Source organism: Leuciscus leuciscus (genome assembly GCF_965113295.1).
Source record: "Leuciscus leuciscus genome assembly, chromosome: 12".
Lineage (NCBI taxonomy): Eukaryota > Metazoa > Chordata > Actinopteri > Cypriniformes > Leuciscidae > Leuciscus > Leuciscus leuciscus.
Genome location: NC_138736.1, coordinates 36715984 through 36741014, shown reverse-complemented (window position 1 = coordinate 36741014; position 25031 = coordinate 36715984). Strand labels below are relative to the sequence as shown.

The window sequence follows — 25031 nt, the reverse complement described above, 5'->3', positions numbered from 1 at the left end:
TTGAAAATTGACTTAATGTGTGAATGTTATTTTAGCCTTCAAAAATCATTTTAAAATACTTTTTTTTAAATAGATTTTAGAATATATTTAACAATACTGAACAATTATAATAATACCAAAGTGCACAAATATTACAACAAATTCTCACTGAAGATAACATAAAAAGTAAACAAATCATATATTTGATTCAGTGATTCTGAACTGGATATATGAGAATGTGACAGCTTGCAGTTTAAAACATTAGTGCTTGTTTTATTCATACCACATCTCTAAATAAGTGTCTTTATAGAAATCTTATGTATTCATTTAAAAGAGACTAATACAATAGTATCTTCATTTTAAATGGACAGCAATATAATGAATCATGTCTGGCACCTTTATATATGTTTTCAGTATTAATGGTATATCAGTGTATAATACACTGATTAATACTGAAAACATATGTCATTTAACTCCATTTGAATAGAAATACATTTATTTAATTTATTTCCATTCAAAGTGAGGAAAACGTAATGAATTAAACCGCTGCAGCTTCACACACAAATCTCTTCTTAGAGAGAAAATAATCTTTTCTTTCTTTGAATTAGAGAATTTAGTCCAGATATCATGAATGAAGCTCTTACTCTGCAGAATAATTTAGTGGCTGGTTGTTCACCCAGACCCAGTGTCCCTCAGTGTCCAAAACATTAAGACCAATCCAGTGCGTCACTTTAACTTGAGAGGTCAGAAATACAGATGGAGTAAAAATTTACAGTTTTAACAGTGAGATCAGATGTAAGACACACATGGTTCAGAGCAGAGAATTATACTATTTAAGGCCAACATAAAAACAGCTCTCAAGAAATAGCTGAAGTCACACTTCTTCTAAGAGAAAACTAAACCACAACCATAATCAGCTGAACTTCCTATAATTCTCTTCTCTGCATTTAACTTCTGCTTTTGTTTATAATCTAGCTTATACTTGAAACTTGGCATAATGTACTGCAAATACTGTTAATTCTTATAATAAAATGTTTGTTAGGTCACTCATTTGTAAGTAACTTTGGATAAAAGTGTTTTCTAAACATATAAATCATTTGCAGATGCAAAACTTATAGCCTTTCATTCAGTTTCACTCAGAAATATATTAATAATAATAAAGAAGCCTATAAAGAAAATATTTATTTGTAGTCCGTCTCAGTATAAACACTCTTTAACTGTAGAATATGAAATCAAATGTAATAAGGATGCATTACACGTAGTATAAATATATACATTATTAAAATGAAATGTTCCAAAAGAGGGTTTTGACAGTGATGTCATATAGAAGAAGCATTATTTTTTCTTCTCCAAAGAACCTTCAGTGATCCAATTTTTTCTTAGTTTGAAAAACATTTGACCCTTTTCTCACCAGCGTTAAAAAAAGAAAGAAAGTTGCCAGCCACCGCCAGCATTTTTGATCATTTCATGGCCCCAGAATATTTTGTTGTATAAATATCTGAACATGCAATATATCACAAGAAACAGACCCTCTGCTTTAAAAACACGGAACAAACAAAACCCCAAAACGTTTTATTCCAGCTTCATGGATTTAAAAAAATAAAAATAATTATCAGCAATTGAATGTGGGTAAGTTTCATTTAAAAAAAGCTAAATTTTGAGCAAAAGGCTGAGAAAAACGTGTTTTTTGGAGTGGAATAGATGGAGTCCATCAACACCCTCAAAGCTTCACAGTCCTACAGCTCATCCTGGTTCAACATTTCATTCAGTAACATTAGGCAGTTTTGATTTATATGCTGTTTATTGTTATTGATCGCATTATATTACATACTGCATCTGATTACATATGCTATCACTTGTTTCTGCTTCACCTTCACTTGTCTTTTTATCAGGAGATTCAGAACTCTTTCAGAAGATGTGTCATAGCGCCCAAACCATATAACAGTGCAAACACAGAAAGCTGGAAATTTCCATCAATGTCGAGGAAAGAGTTAATAATCTTAATAACGTCCACTATAAATAACCTTTTGCGCAGTGTAAAGGTTTCATGGATGTTTTATGTAAGAATTTTGACGTATTATTCACTTTTTTTTTTCTTTTTTTTTTCTTAACTGTCAGCGTATAAAAAAATAAAAAAAAACTTTTAAAAAATGAGACCTTGAATCGAGTGGACGGCACAAAGTGCACAAACTGTTTTCTGTTCTGTTTTGTTGGAGTATCATTCAGAGTGATACAACACTAAGGGAGACTTTCAAGGAACCACCTTTAATCAGTTTCAGGAGATGTCCAACTTTACAAGACAAATTAGTCCATAGTCATCTTCAACCAAATGACCAACGAACTTGGTTGAAAACTAAACCAAAGGGGTCCTATAAATGTCATCACTGTAATCACTGTACTAATGTTGTCCAGACCAAAACTTTTAAAGACTGTATCTCTCAGAAAGAGTACACTATCAATCATTTTATAAACTGCAAAACCACATTTGTTATTTACAAGTTGGAATGCACAGAATGTAAAGTCTTTTACATTGGTAGAACAAAAAGACGCTTTCAGGATAGATTGGCAGAACACAAATATGCTATTCGTATGAGTAATCTCAACTATCCTATGGCCAAGCATTTTCTGCAGCATAATAGTAACCCATCAACTTTACAAGCCTATGGAATTGATCATATCCCCATGTCGATAAGAAAAGGTGATAGACAGCGCCAACTCAATCAAAGGGAGGCTTTCTGGATTTTTAAATTACAGGCCACTAAATATCCGGGTTTAATGATGAGCTAGATTTAACGGTTTTTCTGTAAAGCCTTTTGTAGATTTGACATTATTTACTTTCACCAATGTTTTTTTTCTTTTTTTTTTTTTTTTTTTTTTTTCTAAATGCTATTATGGTGACATGTTGTATCAGACATCCATGTTTGTAGTTTTTTGGTAGTTTTGTTTCTAGTGGGAGGAGTTGATTATTGGGGTTTTTCCACTATAAAGACACTTGTAACCCTTTACAGCTGTTTGATTCCCTGACGAAGGCCAGTGTGCTGAAACGCGTTGGAGTCATTTTAAAAGTCTCTTTTGACTATGCCATAAAATAAAGGCATTTTTTAATATTCCAGGAGAGTGCCTTGGAGTTTTTCTTTTGTTTGAAAACTGTTTTGTTTTTTGGAAAGAACTGGGAAACCATGCTGGCTGTGAAGTGCATCAAACTGGTCTTTTGTAATTTGCATCCAAAGCAAAGAAGCACAGTGAAGATCAGATACTGGTGCAGTCTAGACTTTTATGTTATTTTCATTCTCTACACAAATCAGAAGTGAAATTTTCTGTTTGCTGTATTTACCTAACCTGTGGCATTGTGGTCCTGATCAGACAAAGACGCAATGAAATCTGAATTTAAAAAAGCAACAGATGCAACACGCTCATATATGCGCCTTTAGTTTGGGCTATCCTGGACACAGAGCTGCGGTAACACCAACTTCCTCATAATCTACTAAAATAATGATTTCAGAAAACTTCAGAATAAATCAAGATGTAACATTTATTTGTCAGGTAAAAATGTATCATGCCAATTACAGAAGTAAATGATTAAAAGCCAATTCAGAAATAATAAATACATGACATAATTTACTCAAAGATGAGTCTAAAAGTAAGTAATGTTTTCCTGACAGAGACACACAGTGGTGTGTCAGGGCTCTCCAACAGGAAAACACTGAAACATCACTGTATGGGGGTTCCTGGTAAAGGGTCCCAAAGACTGCTCTGACACTTAGGCTCAATCCCAATTCTATTTTATACCCCTTCACCTACCCCTTACCCTTGCCCCTTGAAACAGAGTGGCAAGGCGTAGGTGAAAATATTCCCCTAAGAAATGGGACACCACTACTACACCGTTACACGTCATTATATGTCGTCGCTAGCGCCTACTTCACAGGAGATGCAGCAATGTTTATCACAAACTTCCAAGATGCCGTCGTCAGCTGTAGTAATCTCAATTGCGTGAGTTACAGCTATTTTTTTTTGTGCATTTTTCTTCTGAAGTTCGCAGAAAACAACGGAGATGACGATATCTTCTACGCCTAATGCTGCGTTCACACCAAACGCGAATAGAGCGCCTGGTTTCTTGAGATATCTTAAAGGGATAGTTCACTTTGAAATAAAATTTTGGTATGTTTTAGCTTACCTCAAGGGCATCCAAGATGTAGGTGTCTTTTTTTCCGCAGTAGTTTCAATTTTGATATTTTTAGGTCAAACCGTTCTTGTCTGTCAGTCAAATAATGCAGGTCTATGGTCACCACCTCAAAGAGCAAGCACAGAGTCCAAATTAAAACAATTCCACATCGTCCAAATTAAACAATTCCCCATCGTAAGTACACATTGATGGCCTAAGACACGAAACGAGCGGTTTGTGTGAGAAAACGAACAGTATTTATATTGTTGTTACCTCTTGAACTCAGCTGCGTCCAAATGATCTGAGGGCGCGGGCGGGTATAGATATATACACTAGATGTCGCCTTGGCTACTGGCGATATCTAGTGTATATATCTATACCCGCCCGCGCCCTCAGATCATTTGGACGCGGCTGTGTTCAAGAGGTAACAACGATATAAATACTGTCTCATTCTAGTCTCATGTGTTTGTGTTGGGTGGGTGTGTCTCGCTACGTTCCTTGTTTCATGTGGGCGTTAGCCATCATCAGCCTTTATTTAATGCCCTGTCTTTCGTCTCATGTTTGTCAGATCGTTGTTTGATGCATCCTGTACGCGTGCTCGTTCCCTGTTCCTCGTGTTTCGTGAGCACCGGATCCTGGACTATATCACCACCAATCTCACCACTCACCAGCCGTCTTCAGCACTCTTCACTGCCCGTCTCAGTCCCTGCGTCACCTCTCCTGCTGTGTTCCTGTTCGCCCGAGAGGGAGAGCGAGAGAGGGAGAGGACTTCCGACGACGCTGAATGTTTTCATGCTGTTTGACTTCTGAGTATTTTTTTACTGAAATAAACATTTTACTTGCAATTGCTTCCGACCTGTTTATCATTACAATGTGTAAAAAACGTTGGGTTGTTTTTTTTTAACCCAGCCGCTGGGTTACACATATCATATGGGTCACTATGTTGGGTTATTTTCAAAAAATGTTGGGTCATTTTTAACATCACTTGGCTATTTTTATTAATAACTTTAATAATGAATTAAATACTAATTGATCTGACTTGCCTGTTCTGATTGGCTGGTTATGGTCACCAGATCAGCTCCTTTTTGAAAGACATCTCGACTGTTTGTCCAGTTTAGTTTATCACAGCTGAATAAATACAGCTTTCCACACAAACTATCCAGTCATTCACAGAGAGATTACAAAGAGATTCATGAATTAAAAAGTAAATTACACCTTCCATTATTTAGATCATAAAGTTAATCAAACTGGTTCCATCTGCAGAAATATTCACATTTTATGTCACACTAAGCTTGTAAACTGACACTCATCGTAAAAGGACAGCCGTTCTCTAAGGCCACATCCACACGAAGCCAGAGCTTTCCCTATCCAATGGGGTTTTTTTTCTCGTTCTAAAAAACAAATTCCGTAAACACAGTGTAGTCCCGAGAAATATCTGCGTACAAACCACTGAAACCGACTCAAAACGATGTAGTATACATCCCAGACCAGTATGGCGCTGTAATTCTGCCACAGAAATGCACTAAAAATGGAGAAGACTTAGAGCATGCGCATAAACCTTGCGTGCTGTATACAATAATATTAGGCACAGCTGTAGCTTCTTCTTTTCTTTACTTACCAAGAACTTTATTAAACAATATGAACAACCATAAATGGCCTGGTACAAAATAGTGATGAGTCACGATATTCGATTAGTTAGCGGACGCATAAAGCTTGCCACAAAGAACCGGCAAAAGTATTCATTATGAATGTGTCAAATATAGCAAGGAGACATTTTAATTGTTTATTAATAAACTAGTGTGTTCTGTGTCAATCTCGGCTGCAAAGATGCTGACGATGCTGAGCCACCTTCGTAGTAGGCTATTGTGAACGTGCCTATAGAGAGAAATGCACACTTCATAGGCTATGGATTCCATAAGAGGGTTGTCTGTTTCGTTTCGTTTTAAATTATTTTGTTTAAAAGTAGACATTTCAAGCTTTCTATTTCTGAGTTTAGGTTAATTTATGAGACGAGCTCAGTAGCTTCTGCAGCACGAACACAAGCATGAAGTTGTTGTTGCTGTTAGTCGAAACGTGGGGTGATGACATCATCGTTTCACAAAATATACAGATTGGCTGTACACACGAAAACGCAAGCGTGTCGTTTTCAGATTTATCCACTCTGGGACCCGGTTTAAAAAAATAGCGGTTTCAGTCTTCCAAAACACTGGATCCATCTGGACGAAATGCCGATACGATACAAAATTTTTACGTATACAGCTAAACGCGTTTCCGTGTGGACAGGGCCTAAGTTTGTCGCATCAGGGTGTAAGATCATTAAACTCTTTCTTCATGGCTGGTGAAAAGACAATTAAATAGTAAAGGAGAAACAAGAAGCCACTTCAAAAGCATGAAGCCAATGGAGGAAAGTCCTTATAATGGACTGAAATCATGTACGAAAGTGCCTTCGGCCAAATTAATTTCAGTTTATTATGTTCAATATGGAGATTTGTTTGGTAATGATTTCCTACTAAAGTATGATTTAAAGAATAAAAAGCTACTAAAAAATATGTGTTGCAAGTTGCAATGATGCTACTGTCCAACACTGAGGTCAAAATATTTTATATGTATTCCTGATCACTCATGACTCCTGAGAACAGTTTAAAGTTTCAGTTAAAACCTACTTGCAAACATTTAGACAAGAGTCAAGTATGATGAAAGTATTCTAAGTATTTTATTTAAGAACGAATCTTCAAACAAACTGTTTTCAGACTCTTTGACCCTGTTCACACCTGGTATTAAGATGCATTTTGGTCGATCGGATCACAAGTGGACGATGCTAAATACAGGTGTAAACGGGGTCTAAAACGCTTTGAGCTTGTCAACTTTCGACCGCTTACAGAGGTGATAGAAAACACATTCGACCGGATTGCTTTCGTAGTGTAAACGGTCATGTGATCGAATGTGTTCTCTAGTTTCATTTTAAACAAATAATCTAGTAAAACTTATTTACTATAAAATTATAGTGTTTTTGACCATGAAGGCATATAAACCTATCTTCAAAACAAAATAAGGAACCATTAAAATAGCATAACATGAGCACTTGAAGCACTTGAAACACTTCTAGTCGGCTCACAGGAAGTTGGTAAACTTCACACCAGTTCACACATCACAGTTGCTTTAGGCCAGGGGTGCAAAACTCAGTTCCTGGACTCTGGAGAGTTTAGTTACAACCCTGCTTCAACACACACATACCTGTAGTTTTCAAATAAACCCAAAATACTTAATTAGCTGGATCAGCATTAAGGTTGAAGCTGTGGGCTGTGGCCTTTCAGGAACTTCAGAAAGTCATTTTTATTTAAATGACAGTGTTGACAGCGTTTGATTCCCAGGGAACACATGGACAGGTAAATATATAAATGTTGCTTTGGGCAAAAAAAAAAAAAGCATCCGCCAAATGTGTAATTGTTGAATGAACATATAAGAAAACCATATACATCATTACTATATTGCTAAATCATTAAAATATAAATTAATGCATTCAGAAAACATCCCAGCCTTAGCAACTGTTGAAAGTGTGACAAAAGTGTGACAGTGTAACATTTAAGGTTTTTATTTTTATTTTTGAAAACTGACTTAATGTGTGAATGTTATTTTAGCCTTCAAAAATAATTTTAAAATACTTTTTAAAAATAGATTTTAGAATATATTTAATAATACCGAAGTGCACAAATATTACAACAAATTCTCACTGAAGATAACATAAAACGTAAACAAATAATATATTTGATTCAGTGATTCTAAACTGGATATATGAGAATGTGCCAGCTTGCAGTTTAAAACATTACATTTACATTTACATTTAGTCATTTAGCAGACGCTTTTGTCCAAAGCGACTTACAAATTGGGACTAAATTAAGCAAGTCATCGTGAAGAGGCAAAAAACAACGCAAGAAGTGCTCAAAATACGAAGTTCAGGCATTATTCAGAGTAGCATAAGCCCGATAAGCGAGAATTTACAGAAAAAAAAATAAAAAAAAAATAAAAAAATTTATATATATATATATATATATTTTTTTTTTAAGTGCTCACGGAAGAGAAGAGTTTTCAGCTCTTTTGTCATGGATTCTGCATTCCGGATGCCGGTGGGGAGATCATTACACCAGCATGGAACTGTGAATGAGAATGTTCTGGAAAGTGATTTTTTGGCTCTCTGTGATGGGACCACGAGACGTCGCTCGTTGACCGATCGAAGGCTTCTGGTAGGGATGTAGACTTGTAGGAGTGAGTGAAAGTAGGAGGGAGCTGAGCCTGTGACAGATCTGTAAGCAAGCGTCAGTGCCTTGAACTTGATGCGAGCAGAGAGAGGTCAGCCCGATCTCATCCCAAGTCGTCATATACTGACGCTTTGGACATTTCGTCTACATCGAACGCACATGGCACCCTTTAGCGTCAATATGAGACGCAGATAGATATGGGCCAGAAGGCGCCTCCTAGCGGTATAACCCTAACCCTACCCCAGACCTAAACCTACCCATAACCGAACAAAGCGCTGTGCGTCTCATATTGACGCTAAAGGGTGCCATGTGCGTTCGATGTAGACAAAATGTCCAAAGCGTCAGTATATGACGACTTGGGATGAGAATGCGCGAGAGGTAGCCAGTGCAGTGAGATGAACAAAGGAGTGACGTGGGCCCTCTTGGGCTCGTTGAAGACAAGACGAGCTGCAGCGTTCTGAATCATTTGTAGAGGTTTAGTTGCACATTAGTGCTTGTTTTATTCATACCACATCTCTAAATAAGTGTCTTTATAGAAATCTTATGTATTCATTTAAAAGAGACTAATACAATAGTATCTTCATTTTAAATGGACAGCAATATAATGAATCATGTCTGGCACCTTTATATATGTTTTCAGTATTAATGGTATATCAGTGTATAATACACTGATTAATACTGAAAACATATGTCATTTAACTCCATTTGAATAGAAATCCATTTATTTCATTTATTTCCATTCAAAGTGATGAAAACGTAATGAATTAAACCGCTGCAGCTTCACACACAAATCTCTTCTTAGAGAGAAAATAATCTTTTCTTTCTTTGAATTAGAGAATTTAGTCCAGATATCAGGCTCTCTGACATTCTCTCGCTTTATCCAGAATCTGCAGAACCAAAAAACAAACTACAACTAGTATTGGTTGTTTTTCCATGCAAAGGTTGTATTTTAAACATGAATGAAGCTCTTACTCTGCAGAATAATTTAGTGGCTGGTTGTTCACCCAGACCCAGTGTCCCTCAGTGTCCAAATCATTAAGACCATTCCAGTGCGTCACTTTAACTTTAGAGGTCAGAAAATACAGATGGAGTAAAAATTAACAGTTTTAACGGTGAGATCAGATGTAAGTCGCTTATGGTTCAGAGCAGAGAATTATACTATTTAAGGCCAACATAAAAACAGCTCTCAAGAAATAGCTGAAGTCACACTTCTTCTAAGAGAAAACTAAACCACAACCATAATCAGCTGAACTTCCTATAATTCTCTTCTCTGCATTTAACTTCTGCTTTTGTTTATAATCTAGTTTATACTTGAAACTTGGCATAATGTACTGCAAATACTGTTAATTCTTATAATAAAATGTTTGTTAGGTCACTCATTTGTAAGTAACTTTGGATAAAAGTGTTTTCTAAACATATAAATCATTTGCAGATGCAAAACTTATAGCCTTTCATTCAGTTTCACTCAGAAATATATTAATAATAATAAAGAAGCCTATAAAGAAAATATTTATTTGTAGTCCGTCTCAGTATAAACACTCTTTAACTGTAGAATATAAAATCAAATGTAATAAGGATGCATTACACGTAGTATAAATACTCGTCTTGTCTTCAACGAGCCCAAGAGGGCCCACGTCACTCCTCTGTTCATCTCTCTGCACTGGCTACCTCTCGCTGCTCGCATCAAGTTCAAGGCACTGACGCTTGCTTACAGATCTATCACAGGCTCAGCTCCCTCTTACTTTCACTCACTCCTACGAGTCTACATCCCTACCAGACACCTACGATCGGTCAACGAGCGACGTCTCGTGGTTCCATCACAGAAAGCCACAAAATCAAGCGTAGCGTTAGTTCTGGCAGGTCACGTTAGTCAAGCTCGCATCAGCTGACTATCAGCTGATCCACATCTACCTATAGGAATACGACGCCTATCACCGTATACATATATAAGCTGCTTCAGTATTATCCGCAACTATCGCGTTTCTCAGGAGCGAATTAAATGGCGAAATTCGGCAGGCAAACAACATAATCTCACAAGGAATTGTGCAATCGGGAATTTAGCAAGAGGAATTCACCTCAGATTCATCTTAAACTTGAACACGAGATTTGCAGCATTGATCATAAGTTGCCTGATTTGGAAGTTGCCTGCTCGCATCGCTGCATTATTGACACAGGACTCGACGTGATTCATTCTCCCTTCATCTCTGAAAGTCTTCACAAAGCTAAGTCCTTTTTTGCTCATTGCTAAAATCTATCAGGGTTTTGGCAACATGCTTGTTGCTAATGCCATACGTGTGGCTTGGGCTAATCTAACTTAGTCGTTTTCATTAAAATGCTCTTGCTAGGCTTACGCGATCATATTGGCTAACGTTATGTGCGTTACTATGTGTTGTCATTGGCAACTGATCATGTTGCACGGGCTGTGCTTTTAGCACTATGCAGCACAGATTCAAGCAGCTGCTTGATATGAATTAACAATTCATGGTGCAAACGGAAATATTCTGCTGTGGCACAGCTTTAAAAAAGACCGTAAACAGTCACAATTCAGTTGAGTCACTTCGGACACTCTTGGTCTATCTAATTCTTGGAAACAGGTCGTTCTTAAAGCTACAGTGCATTGTATACCGTGATTGCATTTGAATGCATTCTTATATTTTTTTATTTTTAAGAGCTTGCATTTTTATAGGCTGACATTCAACATGGTTCTATATTTAAGCTGTGTATATTAAGTAAAAAATAAACAAATAAATAAATAAAAGTTATTGAAACACTGCTTGTTCTAAGGCTAGGCCTATCTAGTGGCTATTTGAAAACTGCTTGCATTAAAAACTGTTAGTTGCTATTGGGAACATGGTTGTTGAACTTTTAAGGTTATTTAGCCCAGTCGTTATTTGGAACATGGCGTGTTTTAGGCTTATATGGTGTCATTGTGTCACATGCTGTGCTAAGCTTATCAGGTATCAACAATATCTGTCTTTTCAACAACACTGCTATAGCGCATACTGTCCTCAGCGCATGCCGTAGTGCTCAAGCGTTGTTTTATGCTTATCTGGTTGTATTGGAAAATGCTCATTCTTTATTCTATTCGATTATTGCAACGTGCTGCTTTAAAGTTACCACATGCTTGTGGCTAAAGCTATCTAGATATCAGTAACATACTTGGTACACAGTACATTCACCGCAGGGGTCTGGTATTCAACACTAACAACACCATAGTTTGATGGTCCTGTAAAGGAGTGTGAAATCATGGGAGTCGCCATCTTCACCTCCACAGCCGATGGAATCCGTAGGACGGGAGCAGTAATCATGTTCATGAATGAGGAAGCACACTGTATTCATAGCTTAGCTGCGCACTGCATATGACTCGAGCTAGAGAATGTATGCTTCTCCGATCGGACTACACTAGGTTTAATACTAGTCCTATGGTTATACAACATGCTAGTTGTATCAGTTTGGTTGCTGCTAGTCTGAGCTATTGCTGTAGGGTGTATGCTTCCCCAGCCAAACTACACTAGTGTTAGCAATGGTTCTGTGATTATACAACATGCTTTTTGTACCAGTTGTTGCTGCTAGTCTGAGCTATTGCTGTAGGGTGTATGCTTCCCCTGCCAAATTACACCAGTTTTAGCAATGGTTCTGCGATTTACACAATATGCTTGTTGTATCAGTTGTTGCTGCTGCTAGGGGTGTAAGCTTCCCCCAATAGATCCCGTACAATGGTTAAATTGGCTACAGCAACACGCTTGTTGCAATGCGTCTTGCTTGCTCCAGTGTGGGGAGATGTTAAAAATCAAATAACAAAAACAATTTTTTTCTTTTTTCTTGTTTTCTACAGAAGTAAACTACATCCAAGTATAACAAGGTCATGATGTCATTTACAGTCGTCACTCAACAAAACTGGAACTGGACTGCGGATATACAACAAGCAGCAGCTGATACATTTTTGGTATCACAATTTTCACTTTTTCATTTCAGGTGGTATGTCATTCATTGCAATATGCATGTTTACTGCTAAGCATTTCGGGTATTGACAACATGCTTGTTGCTATGGCTTATGCGGTTATTGGCAACATACTCGTTTAGGTCATCCAGGTAAGGGCAACATACTTGTTGCTTAAGGCTTTCCGGTATTGTTGGTAACATGCTGTTGCTCAAGCTTTTCAGGTATTGGCAACATGCTTGTTGCCCTGGCTCACTCACGTAACTATAAAGCATCCAGATTGCGCTGTCAGTTGGTTTGGGGGATATTGGCATATGGTTGTGTTTTGGGGGGTTATTGCTGCTCTCCCTGCTCTTATCCATGCTAGGCTGCATGGATGCGCAGGGAGTTCTCGCCCAGAACGGAACCATACCGCCAATCCAAATTGTATGCTAATTGTCAATCATATATGACGATAGTGGTCCTGACAGAAATCAAGCGTAGCGTTAGTTCTGGCAGGTCACGTTAGTCAAGCTCGCATCAGCTGACTATCAGCTGATCCACATCTACCTATAGGAATACGACGCCTATCACCGTATACATATATAAGCTGCTTCAGTATTATCCGCAACTATCGCGTTTCTCAGGAGCGAATTACCCTCCTCCATCCCCAGCTCCTCCTCTCATCAGTCAGGATTTGGCATTCTGATTCCCTTCGAATCAGAATAAATTCTCGAATTATGTCGTACTTTAAAATCTTGAATTAAGGATATCTGCAATACATTCATGTTGGTTCTGTTCTGTTTACCCCAAGGGGGGTTATTGCTGCTCTCCCTGCTCTTATCCATGCTAGGCTGCATGGATGCGCAGGGAGTTCTCGCCCAGAACGGAACCATACCGCCAATCCAAATTGTATGCTAATTGTCAATCATATATGACGATAGTGGTCCTGACAGAAATCACTTTCCAGAACATTCTCATTCACAGTTCCAAGCTGGTGGAACGCTCTCCCCACCCTCATCCGGAATGCAGAATCCCTGACAACATTCAAAAGACAGCTGAAAACCCATCTCTTCCGTGAGCACTTAACCTTATAAAAAAAAAAAAAAAAAAAAAAAAATTATATTTCCTTTCCCTTTGAAACATCACTTATCAGGCTTATGCTACTCTGAATAATACCTGAACTTCGTATTTTGAGCACTTCTTGCGTTGTTGTTGTTTTTGCCTCTTCATGATGACTCGCTTAATTTAGTCCTAATTTGTAAGTCGCTTTGGATAAAAGCGTCTGCTAAATGACTAAATGTAAATGTAAATGTAAATATATACATTATTAAAATGAAATGTTCCAAAAGAGGGTTTTGACAGTGATGTCATATAGAAGAAGCATTATTTTTTCTTCTCCAAAGAACCTTCAGTGATCCAATTTTTTCTTAGTTTGAAAAACATTTGACCCTTTTCTCACCAGCGTTAAAAAAATAAAGAAAGTTGCCAGCCACCGCCAGCATTTTTGATCATTTCATGGCCCCAGAATATGTTGTATAAATATCTGAACATGCAATATATCACAAGAAACAGACCCTCTGCTTTAAAAACACGGAACAAACAAAACCCCAAAACGTTTTATTCCAGCTTCATGGATTTAAAAAAAATAAATAAAATTATCAGCAATTGAATGTGGGTAAGTTTAATTTAAAAAAAGCTAAATTTTGAGCAAAAGGCTGAGAAAAACGTGTTTTTGGAGTGGAATAGATGGAGTCCATCAACACCCTCAAAGCTTCACAGTCCTACAGCTCATCCTGGTTCAACATTTCATTCAGTAACATTAGGCAGTTTATGCTGTTTATTGTTATTGATCGCATTATATTACATAATGCATCTGATGCTATCACTTGTTTCTGCTTCACCTTCTCTTGTCTTTTTATCAGGAGATTCAGAACTCCAAATAACAAATCTAAGAACTAAAATGAGGTAGTCCTATAAGGATATGTGTAAAAAACGTTGGGTTGTTTTTTTTTAACCCAGCCGCTGGGTTACACATATCATATGGGTCACTAGGTTGGGTTATTTTCAAAAAATGTTGGGTCATTTTTAACATCGCTTGGCTATTTTTATTAATAACTTTAATAATTAATTAAATACTAATTGATCTGACTTGCCTGTTCTGATTGGCTGGTTATGGTCACCAGATCGGCTCCTTTTTGAAAGACATCTCGACTGTTTGTCCAGTTTAGCAGCTGAATAAATACAGCTTTCCACACAAACTATCCAGTCATTCACAGAGAGATTACAAAGAGATTCATGAATTAAAAAGTAAATTACACCTTCCATTATTTAGATCATAAAGTTAATCAAACTGGTTCCATCTGCAGAAATATTCACATTTTATGTCACACTAAGCTTGTAAACTGACACTCACCATCGTAAAAGGACAGCCGTTCTCTAAGGCCACATCCACACGAAACCAGAGCTTTCCCTATCCAATGTTTTTTTTTTCTCGTTCTAAAAAACAAATTCCGTAAACACGGTGTAGTCCCAAGAAATATCTGCGTACACACGAAACCACTGAAACCGACTCAAAACGATGTAGTATACATCCCAGACCAGTATGGCGCTGTAATTCTGCCACAGAAATGCACTAAAAATGGAGAAGACTTAGAGCATGCGCATAAACCTTGCGTGCTGTATACAATAATATTAGGCACAGCTGTAGCTTCTTCTTTTCTTTTCTTACCAAGAACTTTATTAAACAATATGAACAACCATAAATGGCCTGGTACAAAATAGTGATGAGTCACGATATTCGATTAGTTAGCGGACGCATAAAGCTTGCCACAAAGAACCGGCAAAAGTATTCATTATGAATGTGTCAAATATAGCAAGGAGACATTTTAATTGTTTATTAATAAACTAGTGTGTTCTGTGTCAATCTCGGCTGCAAAGATGCTGACGATGCTGAGCCACCTTCGTAGTAGGCTATTGTGAACGTGCCTATAGAGAGAAATGCACACTTCATAGGCTATGGATTCCATAAGAGGGTTGTCTGTTTCGTTTCGTTTTAAATTATTTTGTTTAAAGATAGACATTTCAAGCTTTCTATTTCTGAGTTTAGGTTAATTTATGAGACGAGCTCAGTAGCTTCTGCAGCACGAACACAAGCATGAAGTTGTTGTTGCTGTTAGTCGAAACGTGGGGTGATGACATCATCGTTTCACAAAATATACAGATTGGCTGTACACACGAAAACGCAAGCGTGTCGTTTTCAGATTTATCCACTCTGGGACCCGGTTTAAAAAAATAGCGGTTTCAGTCTTCCAAAACACTGGATCCATCTGGACGAAATGCCGATACGATACAAAATTTTTACGTATACAGCTAAACGCGTTTCCGTGTGGACAGGGCCTAAGTTTGTCGCATCAGGGTGTAAGATCATTAAACTCTTTCTTCATGGCTGGTGAAAAGACAATTAAATAGTAAAGGAGAAACAAGAAGCCACTTCAAAAGCATGAAGCCAATGGAGGAAAGTCCTTATAATGGACTGAAATCATGTACGAAAGTGCCTTCGGCCAAATTAATTTCAGTTTATTATGTTCAATATGGAGATTTGTTTGGTAATGATTTCCTACTAAAGTATGATTTAAAGAATAAAAAGCTACTAAAAAATATGTGTTGCAAGTTGCAATGATGCTACTGTCCAACACTGAGGTCAAAATATTTTATATGTATTCCTGATCACTCATGACTCCTGAGAACAGTTTAAAGTTTCAGTTAAAACCTACTTGCAAATATTTAGACAAGAGTCAAGTATGATGAAAGTATTCTAAGTATTTTATTTAAGAACGAATCTTCAAACAAACTGTTTTCAGACTCTTTGACCCTGTTCACACCTGGTATTAAGATGCATTTTGGTCGATCGGATCACAAGTGGACGATGCTAAATACAGGTGTAAACGGGGTCTAAAACGCTTTGAGCTTGTCAACTTTCGACTGCTTACAGAGGTGATAGAAAACACATTCGACCGGATTGCTTTCGTAGTGTAAACGGTCATGTGATCGAATGTGTTCAAACAGCCACAAAAGACGTCTATCTCCGTCTACTGAACTAATGTGTAAATATCATGGGAAGAGCTCTAGTTTAATTTTAAACAAATAATCTAGTAAAACTTATTTACTATAAAATTATAGTGTTTTTGACCATGAAGGCATATAAACCTATCTTCAAAACAAAATAAGGAACCATTAAAATAGCATAACATGAGCACTTGAAGCACTTGAAACACTTCTAGTCGGCTCACAGGAAGTTGGTAAACTTCACACCAGTTCACACATCACAGTTGCTTTAGGCCAGGGGTGCAAAACTCAGTTCCTGGACTCTGGAGAGTTTAGTTACAACCCTGCTTCAACACACACATACCTGTAGTTTTCAAATAAACCCAAAATACTTAATTAGCTGGATCAGCATTAAGGTTGAAGCTGTGGGCTGTGGCCTTTCAGGAACTTCAGAAAGTCATTTTTATTTAAATGACAGTGTTGACAGCGTTTGATTCCCAGGGAACACATGGACAGGTAAATATATAAATGTTGCTTTGGGCAAAAAAAAAAAAGCATCCGCCAAATGTGTAATTGTTGAATGAACATATAAGAAAACCATATACATCATTACTATATTGCTAAATCATTAAAATATAAATTAATGCATACTGAAAACATCCAACCCTTACCTTTGTGTTGAGAGCAGTTTTCACCCGAAGCAACTGTTGAAAGTGTGAAACCAGAATTTTCATAGACTGAATCCATTTCATGAGCCTGACAGAAGACGTGTCTGAGACTTCAGTTCTGCTGAGTGTAAGAATTGAGAAATTATAAAATGCCGGACATTCTGGTTGAAGAGTGACCAGACCCTGAGAGGACAAAAGGACCTCTCTGGAAATGAACATTTGAACTCCCCCTTGTGCACTATCGAGACGAAAGTCTCACCTCCGAGTCATCCTAATCTACATGTCTTTCCCTCATCCCCCCTCTCCTTCTCCTCGATGCGAAGATCACCAAAACTCACCCAAGAATATATGGTTTAATGTGAATGATTAACATAGAGTATTATACATATTTAGTATCATTTGAAATGTCTCAGTGCGACCGGTACAAATGTCTCATTTCCAAATAAGTAAAACAAAAGATAATAAGGTTTTTAAGAGTTTAGGGATACCTGGCACACAAAGGAAGGTGGTCCCTAGACAAATGGGAACCTGACCGGATTTGAGTGACTGGTTGATGATTACTGTGATCAGTGGACTGATGGCTGTAATGTTGGATTTTAATAATGGTGTGGGGAGAGGGTCCAGTGAGCATGTGGAGGTTCTCATGCACTTTATGATCCTCTCCACCTCTGTCTGAGAAATGCATGAGAAGAAAGAAAATGTTTTAAATGGATTTGCGAGACTGATTTTGGACGAAAGTGAACCTGTAGCAGAGAAATTGGACCGAATTGAAGTCACCTTGTTGGTGAAAACTTATTGCACTGGTCTGTACTGGTGTCAGCATGTGCATATGTGGGAGGTTTGAGAAGAGAATTTATTGATGAGAACAACTGTCTTGAATTTCCAGTGCAGTTTGAGATTTTATGTGAAAAATATTGAGACCTGGCTATGGTAAGTGCTTTGGAGTATGATTTTTGATGTTCCCGGTAGGCCTGTTTGTATACATGTAAGCCACTGGAGGTGAATTTCCGCTCCAGGGCACAGCCAGCCGTTTTCATCCTCCGGAGCTCTGTTGTATACCAAGGGGCTGACCTGGAAAAAGTAACTGTTCAGAATAAGGAAGTTACATTAAATATTATCCATGTTAATACAGACTGGAAGTATGACGTTATAAGCCTGTTTGACTACATGTGATAGCCTCTAAAAAATAAAGTAGTGTGAGCTGGTAATTTTTTTTTTTCTTCTTTTGTGGTCCGAAAAAGAAAGAACAACACCAGGGTGAGAAAATGATGACATCAGAAAGTTTCAGGGGAAACAATTGCTTTGTCTTGTTAAACCTAGAACTCATGACATAAAATTTTAGAGCTGTCAAAAGATTTAAATTATTTAAAAAAAGTCAGCAGATTTTTATGAAACACATCCAGCTGCCTTTTAAGAAAACAAAATAAGTAGTGCTTCATAACATAACATAACATAACATAACATAACATAACATAACATAACATAACATAACATAACATAACATAACATAAAATAACATAACATAACAACGGTATATTAACGGACAGATATTGCATTGCTCTTTGCTTGTTTGCTTCTACAAGTTTTTTTTTTTTTTCTGGTCCCTTCATATTTTTCCTTTTCCCTGTTTTCATCCCTTCACATGTCTCAACCAATCAAACCAATATCAGATTAGATGCAGTAATAGAATAGCATAACATTTATTACACTCTTTATTATTAAAGCAACTTACAAATGATGAACTTGACAAGCAATTTATAATAGAGCCTTCAATAAAGCAGTAGAGATGCTGCATTACTGACCTCTTGTGGAGAAAAGAACAGAGAAACACAAAGTGACAGAGCAGACAAAAGTTGAATGCTGTAAAAATGTTAAATTATCAGATTATCATTGATTCAATTCCATTCTGTTTCTCACACAAACCTATAATATGTCCTCAAAAGAGTAGGGCACATTACATTTACAGTATTCATTTACCTATAGCACACAAATCTTATAGTTATTCAATTGTTGCTGTTATTTTAGACGCAAAACAGGAAAAAAAACGCAAAAAACACAGATTTTGTTGCATTTTAACTTGAAATGAGCAAGCACATCCAAAAGAGCTATCTCTAGTTTAATGTGCATGTGCAAAATTGAAATAGAGCTCATTAATTAGTTCAACTGATGGAGGCAAATTAATATTTCTTTTCACAAATAAACTTTTTCTTTTTTTTACAAGAAGCATCAAACCAAGATTTAAAATTCCCATTATGATCTCCCAGACTAGCACAGTTCTCTCCAGACGGATCCTGTCCTCTCCAGTTATCAGGTTCTCTCGGCACCACAGTGTACCAGAACCTATAAGAAACAAACATTCTGGGTATAGACACATATTTCTTTCTGCAATCATTTTATAAAACACCTGTAGTTAAGGTCATCGCCTCAGTTCTTGGATGATTGTTTTTATGCATTTTTGTTGTTGTTGGTTCTCAACTTGCCAATTAAAACTACATTGATTATCATTTGATGATATAACACATGCAGAGATCTTACTGTACTCCAGTGTCATTGAGAGTTTGGTTATTCACCCAAACCCAGTGTCCTTCAGTGTCCAGATCATTGAGACCAATCCAGTGCGACTCATTGACGTTAGAGACCAGAAAATCCTAAAAGAGAACATTTTGTTTGGTCATGTTTTATCTCATTACATACAACTCAGATGCCAAACTCAAGCCGGAAACACTTCACACAACTTGGGTTACAATCTCATGTAACACCTCAGATGAATACAGTGCAGGAAACAGTGTGTGGTTTTGTCCATGATGTGTTCAGCTTCTTCCTCTTGAGGTTCAGTCATTTGTGGTTTTGCTTTAACACACCACATTTTATTATAAAATATGATGTGCATTTCGTAGCATTATTGCTTTCGACAACCTATGTAAGGTGAAGAAGTCCCTTAATCACCAGAAAAACTGCCACGCAGACATGATTAATCTTCCTCTGAGCAAGGTTACAATTATTTGTTCAGTTCTCAGCCGATTTCCAGATATTACATTATTGTATGCCTAATCCTGATTTCAAGGTTAGAATTATGGCCAGTGACAGAAAAAAATGCACAGATGATTTCTGATACACTGGGTGTTTTACAATATACAAACAGTGACAAAGAACAGCTTATGTTTATGTAAAGTTCTTTGACATTGACATTAAATTGAGTATTTGAGCATTTTAACTTGTATGCAGATTTTAAGTTAAATGATAATTTTTTTTGAGTAGGCTACTTATTTTTTATGTATCTTATTTTTTTCAAAAATGTACATGATGAATTTTTTTTCAAATTAGGCAATGTTAAAGGGATAGTTCAGCCAAAAATATAAATAAGCCCATGATTTACTCACCCTGAGGCCGGCTTAGGTGTATATGATGCACAACTGAACTTGACTGACAACGTAATGACAAATGCGGTTGCCCAGCCCAGTTTGTTTGAACCGCAAGAGGCGTCAATTGCCGCCATTACGTTGTGCGTCAAGTTCAAGTGTTACTCTTTTGCCATAAATCGATGCAAACAGCCGGTTGTCGGAAGCTAGTTATTTTAGTCGATAAAGTTTTAAATATGGAGATTTTCCTTACACGAACGCATCGCTTCACCTCAGAAGGCCTTTATTAACCCACGGAGACGCGTGGAGCACTTTAATAATGAATAGATACACTTTAATGGACTTCCAAAGTCAAACAGCCACTCACTGCCATTGTGAAGCTTGTAAGAGCCAGGACATTTTTTAATATAACTCTGATTGTATTCCTCTGACTCTGAAAGAAGAATGTCATATACACCTAGGATGGCTTCAGGGTGAGTAAATCATGGGCTTATTTTCAGTTTTGGGTGAACTATCCCTTTAAGCATTTTGCAGGGTTCAAGCTTCAAGGTGCAGTGCTGTGTAATCTTTGTGTTAATTTTCCTTGCATCTAATATCAATTATATAATAATTGATCTGACTTGCCTGTTCTGATTGGCTGGTTATGGTCACCAGATCGGCTCCTTTTGAAACACAGACATCTCGACTGCTTGTCCAGTTCAGTTTATTAGAACTGAATAAATACAGATTTCCACGACAAGCTATCCAGCCATTCACAGAGAGATTACAAAACTGAGCTGTGAGGAATTAATTAAAAAAGACAATTAAACATACATTTTCATTTCATTCTTGAAGCTAATCAAACTTTAGTTCATTGTGCTTTCCTTGCACTTTAAAAAGTAAAGGAGAAGAGACGAATTTTCTCTGCAGCAACAATGGAGAAAGAGTTTGATGAACTTACAGAGTCTGTTATAGTAACTTATATGTCAGTTTGACATACACAAGTTTAGACAAAATGTGATGCTGAATCAACCAAACAACGTTATAAAACATGTCAAACACAAGCCCACTCACCAATACAAAGGGAGAGCGGTTCTTTAACTCTGGTGTAATTGGTTTTAAGTTCCTCTAGTTCTCTCATAACTTGGAGAAAATGGGAAGAATAAAGTTACTCACATGGACAGTTCAGTGAACAATATGTTTGTGCTGTAATGTTTATGAAATATTAACACTTTCTCACTTGTGCTGTTCATCTCTTGAGCTGATTTTAAATCGGCAAGCGTATTGACATCTGAATTAAAGAGAAAACAATAGGAGCAGCAATTGTAAAAAAAAAATACTGTAATAATGTAACACGAGTTCACACGTACATGAAATCAAATGTAGTAAATTATGCGTATTTGGCGTGCTGTCCGGGAGAGGGCTCCGAACTCAGAATTTGGCCCGAACCCAGAGTAATCCCCCCTTTTGACTGGGATACAAAACCAGCCAAGAGTGAGGTGATGGGGTCGTGGAGGGATGCTGTGAAACTGTCATGGGACAGAGGTGAGGGAAGGCTATATTTATACGGGCTTCCTCTTCTGCTGATTGGTTGATTACCTGAACGAGCTCCTCCTGAACTTTGTTACATAAAACTTAATATAAGTCAAAGGAGAGATATTTAAAGTATAAAGTTTATAAAACTAAAAGATTGCCTAAGACTGAAATTTACAAAAGTATGAATGGAGTTTGTACATTAATGCTTCAGGCTGAATTAACTGCCATTTTATATATTTAATGTGAAGGTTTAGGTGTTTAGTAAATGTGTTAATTTATTATAAATATATTATTTCTATTATATTTTAAATTAACTTATAATTATTTTAGGCATCAGAACATAAATTACATTTTCAATGTACTATCCCGTCAAACTTTATAAATGGTTGTAAAGATACAAAGATAAAAAGTATAACGAGACACAACAAGAGGGCTACAATTTTCATGGGACTTAAATATCTCACAATACATGCACAGCTTGATGACCAAAGAAAACAAATTAAAGTGTTCAAGAATGCTTTCTTAATCTACAGCTTAAAATATCTTTTTCAGAGAAAAGTATGATTTTGAAAAATAAAAGAATTCTATTGCAGATGTTTTTTGCTCCACAATATAGATAAAGTAAATGCACCCTGAACAGAGTGCAACCCGAATGCACCCTGAACAGAGCAGAGATCTAGTATCAGTTATACTCACAAAGCATCCAGAGAGCGCAGAGACCTCCGAGAGCAAAAACAAGAGAGAAACCCAGAACAATCAGAAGAACTTTAGTCCACTTAGGAGAAGTGACCTCTCTCTCTCTCTCTCGGTCTTGAAGAGAGATACCTGGGGTGATAAATATTGTTAAAGTGATAATAGTAGTTAAAGTGATACAATATTTCAAACTGTGATAAATATTCCAAATATTCCAAACAAATAAATTCTGAATCCCAGAATTTTCCTCATGTGCCTGTGATGTACTTCTGAAAATGTAGGCTATCTATAACTATTTTTGAATTTTTGTAACTAAATTTGTTAGATGAGCTCACTGCATTTGTGGGAAATTTAAACTAATGTAAACAAAATGAAGATTCTCGATAATGATCAACGAAAGAAAGAAAGAAAGAAAGAAAGAAAGAAAGAAAGAAAGAAAGAAAGAAAGAAAGAAAGAAAGAAAGAAAGAAAAGAAAATATCTGACACGTAACACCAGCTTCATGTGGCGTTGTTGTTGTTACTTAAACCTCTACATTTGCATGTTTAGAATTCTGATTAAAATTAAGTTTTGTAAAAAGCTAACTTTTTTTTAATTTGATGTTTTGTGTTAAAATGCATTATATATACAGAAATAAGTCATAGATAATATAAAGCTATAGCTATAAATTTGGCATGATCTTTAACCTGTTAACTGTCACCCACTTTTTGAGCTTTGATCTGAACTTAAATGGCTGTTATTCATAAATTATTTGAAATATACAAACCTAAGGTTTGACTCTTTTTAAAGACACTCAGCAATTTCAAAAATAAAAGTTTCCAAAAGTTGTAGAAGTTTAAGTTTATTGTAAAGCAAATGTACTGAACTAAACATTTTTTATTTAATTTTATACAAAATATACTATATATTTTACAAAATAACCTGGACTCACTTTTTTACAAGAAAATCAGCTTTATGTCTAATCAAGTTCTGTTCCAAATTTGAAGTTGATTTCACCAAAACAAAAACAAAACATTTCCATTGTAATGCAATGATATAGTATATATTTTATAATATCTTACCTCTGTACAGAGAGCAGTTGCCATCTGAAGCTGTTGCTGAAGGCATGTAATCAATATTTTCGTAAACTGAATCCATGTCTATAACCTAAAATGTGTGTATGAGTGTTTGCTGGAAACAAGGAAGCTACAGAAGTATTACAACTGTCATTAAATGTCATTTGTACAGACAGGAGTATAAGAAAATAGAGGAAAAAGAACAAATTAAACTTTATTAGCAGTGGTAAGAGATCAAATGTGATGGCTGAATTCCAGATTTAAAAGCATAAGATCGATTTTGTATTAAATTATTATTGGTAGGACATTAAAATTTGAAAACGTTCACATGTCCTTTCACATTTAAACAAATATTTAACAAATGCTATGTCATTAATTGCACACAAAATAATATGCAGTACATACCGGTGTTGAGGATGCAGTGATGCTGCTTTCACTGTTTACTGTTCTAATGCGTTTGTGTGCATCTGTGCTCTTAAAAATAGAGACGTGCAGGAAGTAGCAAAACCTCAAACTCACATCTAAGAGAGTGAGTTACAGGTCAATCTATCTGGTGTCTCACAGAGTTCAATGTGGAAAACGTCTGTACAACCCATGAAATGTCTTCGCTTTTTCAACATATTTGGTGATATTAATACTGGAAAGTTACCAGTATTGGGTGAAGCATGTAATGCAACAAAATATATAAAAGTATAAAAATTTTAATAATAGTTGAAAATAGTTTGTTCATTAAAATATCTTCAGAAATTCAATTGTATCTTGTGGGAAAAAATAAGTATGACAAAAACAAGTGTTTTATAAGCTCTAACATTAACAAGCATTTTTGCACATGCAGAACGCTTTGAGAAAATGCAGTCACTCCACTCACACGCTGTGTTTGGGACATGGTCTCAGTAATGAACAAATTATTCTACTGAATATGATCTTTTTTAATGAATCTGTTGAACTGGTCAACAAATCTAATCTGATTTGACTGTTTCGCTCCAAATGGTTCTTGAAACCTCAAAACCTCACCATCTCTTTTTCATAATCATCGAAGTTAATCGTTCACTGACTCTAAACCACCGCTGGATGTCAATAGATGGTAAATGCTGTTAAAGTTAAAGATTGTTGCAACAGTGACATTTAGGCTAGCGGAGAATAGCATAGTCAAGCGCCCCCAATGAAGATGCCAAAGGCGCCCCTCTGCATCACTCTATGATGAATTTGGAACTCCGTTGCTTTCAATCAGGGGGGCAATCATTCGTAAAAAATTGAAGCTTCCCTGGGCGCCGCCATTGATTAGCAGACCATCACCTGCTGTTAGCATTCCATTGACTCCCATTCATTTTGGCGTCACTTTGACAGTGAATAACTTTACATCTGAGGCGTTTAAAGAC

At 36.6% G+C, this 25031-nt stretch overlaps 1 protein-coding gene across 1 annotated transcript in view; it reads right to left on the bottom strand.

The window, feature by feature from the left end:
• LOC309510702 (CD209 antigen-like protein C) overlaps nucleotides 1-24077 on the bottom strand; it is a 67556-nt gene extending 43479 nt beyond the window's left edge. The window contains exons 1-7 of the mRNA XM_082185574.1: nucleotides 24058-24077; nucleotides 23659-23782; nucleotides 22602-22715; nucleotides 21610-21660; nucleotides 21444-21512; nucleotides 21015-21166; nucleotides 19567-19679 (exon numbers count right to left, since the gene is read on the bottom strand). Of these exons, the coding sequence (XP_082041700.1) occupies nucleotides 19567-19679; nucleotides 21015-21166; nucleotides 21444-21512; nucleotides 21610-21660; nucleotides 22602-22715; nucleotides 23659-23734 (575 nt within the window). The 5' untranslated portion in view covers nucleotides 23735-23782; nucleotides 24058-24077. The remainder of the gene's footprint in view (nucleotides 1-19566; nucleotides 19680-21014; nucleotides 21167-21443; nucleotides 21513-21609; nucleotides 21661-22601; nucleotides 22716-23658; nucleotides 23783-24057) is intronic.
• Between the last annotated feature and the right edge of the window lie 954 nt (nucleotides 24078-25031).